Here is a 5122-nt window from a genome sequence, read left to right as displayed (position 1 = left end):
TGATGTCTAGGTTGCCATTTATGGGTAAACTTGTGGATCTCGAATGCCATGACTTAGATTCTGGTCAAGAGTCCTGGGCCCCCGGTTACATCTGGTCATTCCTGTCTTATTTGATAGCAACGAAGTTTGAGTAAAGTTATATAACGTCTTGCTAAAGATTAACCCGAACTTTCTAAAATTGGAAAATTACTATAAGTGAAAACTTTCCATAAATAGTAACCTTCCGAAAATGGAAATTCTTTAGTGAACCATTACTATCAATATAGTACTATATACTATTGTCTGTTAGGCAATGTCTGATCATACGTTCTATCTCTAGGTTGAGATCTCGGTCACGTCCTTCCATTCAATTCTTTCGTGGAATACTCTTTTGTGCTACTAAGGTGATTTTCATAGCCCCACTTTTACTGTTTACCTAACTATTTATAACTTTTGGGGTGAGACACATGCTTGCTTTATAACTGTTTTACACTTAGACACAAGTACTAAATTGTTAACTATGCTGTCATGCTTTGATTCATGCTAAATCCCTACCGTAATATCGTCAATTGCTACGTTTAAATGCAAACTTAATTATTGTGAGTAGGCCTATTGAGAGTAACGTCTCTAACCATTCGACCGGTGGTCTTTGGTTACATAATAATGATTCCACGACGCTGACAGTACAAGGTGTCATAGGGTAAACTTGTTTAGTAGCGATATTACAAAATGCAGCAACACTTTTAGATTGATATTTCTATATCAATCAATTTTAAACTAAATCTTGTGGTCTAAAACTTTGAATATTATTTATAAACCTGTGAATTTCACTCAACCTTTTTGGTTGACACTTTAAGCATTTTTGTCTCAGGTGATGATTGAGCTAGCTATTTGCAACTTTGTGATGATAGATTTGATGCTTGCATGGAGTCCACATCGCATATTATATTTTAGTTCATAAACATTTATTTTACGTTTTAATAATAATGTAAACATGTATTACTGCTTCCGCTGTTTTATTAACAAAGGTTTTATTTAAAAAGTCTCATATAGAGTCGTTCTCGTTTATACAACTGTGTTATGATATGATTGGTCACAATTACTCCTGGTCCATTTTGGGGGGTGTGACACCGCGCGTTGCGGCGGGGCTTTCGACCCGCGTATTCATATTTAATGTAGCGTTGTGTATTTACACAGGGGAAAACGGGCCATGTATTAAGCGTCGTTGTAGGTGTCGTCGTCTTTAGTGTTTTTTAAAAAGTATCCGTTTCGAACGTAGTTAGTTTCGTTTTGTTGATAAAATTATTTCGAGTATAACGGTACTGTTGGAAAATTTTAACTCGCGTCTAGGAGGAAGATACGGGATGTCGTTGTGTTTAGCGTTTTTTAAAAAGTGTCCGTTTCGAACGTGGTTAGTTTCGTTTTGTTCATAAGATTTTTCCGAGTCTGGCGCTGCCGTCAAAAAAATTTAACTCGTGCCGAGCGGGAAGATACGGGTTGTCGTTGTGTTTAGCGTTTTTTTGAGAAGCGTCCGTTTCGTGTATAGGTAGTCCCGTTGGGTTGGTAAGATTTTTTTTGAGTTGAACGGTGGTCTCTGAAAAATTTAACTCGCACCCAGCGAGAAGATAGGGCCCGTTATAAATTTGGGTGGATTTAGTTTTTTATATTTTAATTAAATTATATAATTTACACTTTTCACCAATAAAAATTGTGAACTTGAGGTACCTATGTGAAAATATAGGCAAAGTTGAGGGAGCGTTTGTAATATGAACGTAAACTTAAAACTACACTCAAATGTAACTAAAACTACATCATGTTAAATCACTTTTAGTATATATAAGGTTAATAAGGTTAATAATAATTAATGATAAGTAAAATAAGTTTAATATAAAAAATAGAGGTGGGACCAAGTCGTGGATACGTTATGGTTGTTAGCAGCTAGTCTTTAGTTAGTGATAGAATAGAAGTACTGATGTGACGCTAATGTAACATTCACTCTTGAAAAGACACAATCTCATGGTTGAGAGTCGCCTAAAAGCCAAAGAAAAACATGTACTCCGTAGTCGTACTACCTATATAAACGACTCGTAAAAGAAACAAAAACGTTCTAGAAGTAGGTGACGTATAAATTTAGTACAATGCACCTGTTAGTATGATTTACCAAAAGAAAAAAAAAATGTAATAAATCTACTACAAGTGGAAGTTGTTGTTTACATGTCCTAATCACATCAACTTTGGAATCTTGTAAATGGAGTATACTAAATAAAGAACCAGATAATAATAAATAAAAAAAGAAAAACACGTTGACAATTTACAGCATCTATATAAACAAAGCCTCAAACTCCCCCACTTCCCATATACCTTAAACAAACACAAACACAAACACAAACACAGACACCTAAATTCATCACTAGATCCTGTTATTTTTCTTCTAATTAATTATAATGGTGATGACTAGTTTTTGTGATATCCATCCAGATATCATTCAGACACACATCTTACCACGTCTTAATGGCCAATCTCTTTCCGCCACATCAGCTGTTTCAGCTCATCTACACTCCCTTTGTTCCGATCACAACCTCTGGACTCCTATCTCTACATCCACATGGCCATCTATTACTGATCCACGTGTCCATGACGTCATCTCCACCTTCCCAGCTGGTCACCGTTCTTTCTTCCAAGACTCTTTTCCCGCTCTAACCACCAACGACGTCAACGACCGTCCATCTCAAAGATCAGATCTATTGTTTTCTCACGATCTCAACTGTCCATCTCAACTCATCTCAGCCGTTGATATACGTTACCAAAGTGACGTCGTTTACTCCAAAGTCGAGTTCACCGACACCACAACAGACTTCCTTTCATCGAAACTAAAGATCGAATTGAACGACTGCAACGGATCCGAATCCAAACATCCGACCCGTATTTCCCAATATATAGGCGTGAAAGTGGATGAGCTGGCAGGTGCTGATGAGGCAACATTGTCACATCTAAAAGAATCCATGGAATTAAGCTGGATCATAATCGACCCGACCCGAAAGCGGGCAGGCAACATATCAAGTATTAAACCGTTGAGTGCAAGGCAGGGGTGGATGACTAATGATACGGTTCTTGAATACGTCACGGTTTTACCCGGAAGTGACCCGAATGAGATGGTACAATGTCGAATAAAAATGGTATTAGGAGTTGACACCCAAAACATGGGATTGTACGTTAAAAAGGTTGTACTAAAATTAAGGGATTTAAATTACAAGTGTTTGAATGGGAGGGAGTTTTTGGTAACTACACAAGGGGCAATTTCGGAAGAAAATAATGTAACAAGGAAAGTGCTGGAGGATGATGAAGAGAGATGGAGGAGTTACAATGAGATCAAGGAATTAAAACGAAAGAAAAGAGAGTTGGTCGAAAAGGAAGAAAAGAAAAAGGAGTTCGCCATGAATTATGTTGGCATGTCTCTGTCTTTTTGTTTTTCAGTTTTTTTCCTGGTGTTATCAATACAATGATACGTTTGTAGTAATTTGTAATTTATTGTACTAAAATTGTATAGTTTCGCTTGAACATATCAAATCGTACAAATATTTACCATACAAATCATTGGTAGTCTAAAATCTACGAGATTCATTCGCCACTCGTAAAGTTCATCACGGAATTCGCAAATCGCATGAAGGTTCTTGCGATTTGAAATTATTAAAACATCCTTGGTCATGAAGAACAAAATCGTGGTTGCGGTAAAGAAAGCAAAAATCGGCCCGTTAGAAGAAATACCACCATCAGTACATGAAACCAGCTCCTTCTCAACTATAGGAACATCATAAACATTAAAACCTTACCAGTAAACATTAAAACCTTTATTCGATACCTTACCAGTAACACCTTCAACAAAATCAACTTCTAGTTCCTCAACCGAATCAAAAGCCGGTATATTAAATTCGATTGGCGAAGTTACTCCCCTGTTAATTGACCCATTTTGATTCTCAGCAGCTACACCATCGATCGGAGAAGCAACAACCCGATTACCCACCACCTGTTCCGATATGAAAACCGGTGTAGGTATAAGAACGCTCCCGACAAACAACTCTTTAATCACAGGCGATCCATGAGGTATAAAACTCTCTTCATCTACATCACGAACAACGGATTTTCAGGCCAAACAATCAAACAAAATATTGTTTCTCCGGCAAAAGTTCCAAGATTTCACGCATCTCTTCTCGCACGATTTACCTATACAATGACAAAAAGCACCACCAGCAGGATCAATGGAAGAAACGGGAGGTACTGACGCTGCAACCATAGCTTTTTTTTAACTTTAACCGAAACACTATCCAAGTTAACCGGGTAAGGTGCTTCGAAACCATTGTTCACAGGTTGCACAACATTGGCTATGGGACGGGTTTCAACATTCAGCGGTAACGAATCTCCTTCGCATACGGCTCTATTAGAAGTAACCAAATCCAACAACGGGAAATCATCATTGAGGACACGATCAATCTCACCCGGAGGTATTTCGTTAACACGAATAGAAAAAGACTCCAAACCCAATTTATTTTTAACCTCCTTAACCGCGTCAACAATCAATGAAGGGCACTCCAATTCAATAAACATGTATGCTGCCCCAATCTGCTTGAGCTCGGAAGAAGATCGTGCCACAAAAATAGCATCTCCAAAACCCGCCGCAAGTTCTTTGATGTTTTCCTCCGAATAAAAACTAGCCAGGATACAGGATATCTCAATCCAAGTGAATCGGAAAAAACGATCGGCCCGAGATGAAAAGGGGTTAATGTATAACAAGTCGTCCCTACTATGATGATCAACACACAACCTTTCCAAATTTGTTTCATCAACACACATGACAAGGAAACCGAAGTAACCCCATTTGAAATCCCGGTTAGCAAGAACACCCTACGTGTTAAGCAACTAACCAATTTATGGTTGGAGAAAGGCGGGAGTCAACCAACAGAGTAGATTCCCGCAATTTATTCACGGTGTCAAAATTGGTACACAAATTTGCTCTCAAAACATTAGATCGGGATCGACCCGTATGTGAAAGATGAGACCCAAAATCATGTGTACGAGAAGCCTTACCCACAAAGAGTTTTGTACCAAACAAGGTAATTTCATTCAACATACCTATGGCGTCATCAGC

The 5122-nt window shown here is 38.1% G+C and overlaps 1 protein-coding gene across 1 annotated transcript; it reads left to right on the top strand.

The window, feature by feature from the left end:
- Positions 1-2351: 2351 nt before the first annotated feature.
- Positions 2352-3559, top strand: LOC139866507 (F-box protein At2g27310-like). The gene has a single exon (XM_071854761.1). The coding sequence runs from the start codon at positions 2424-2426 to the stop codon at positions 3480-3482; it is 1059 nt and encodes a 352-aa protein (XP_071710862.1). The 5' UTR covers positions 2352-2423; the 3' UTR covers positions 3483-3559.
- The last annotated feature ends 1563 nt before the right edge of the window (positions 3560-5122 follow it).

The sequence above is a fragment of the Rutidosis leptorrhynchoides genome, chromosome 9, assembly GCF_046630445.1.
Source record: "Rutidosis leptorrhynchoides isolate AG116_Rl617_1_P2 chromosome 9, CSIRO_AGI_Rlap_v1, whole genome shotgun sequence".
Lineage (NCBI taxonomy): Eukaryota > Viridiplantae > Streptophyta > Magnoliopsida > Asterales > Asteraceae > Rutidosis > Rutidosis leptorrhynchoides.
Note: the sequence above shows the minus strand (reverse complement) of the source record. Positions and strands in the feature narration are given on the sequence as shown.

Excerpts from the sequence above, each read along its gene's own strand:
- LOC139866507 (XM_071854761.1), top strand. The coding sequence starts at position 2,424 with ATGGTGATGACTAGTTTTTGTGATATCCATCCAGATATCATTCAGACA.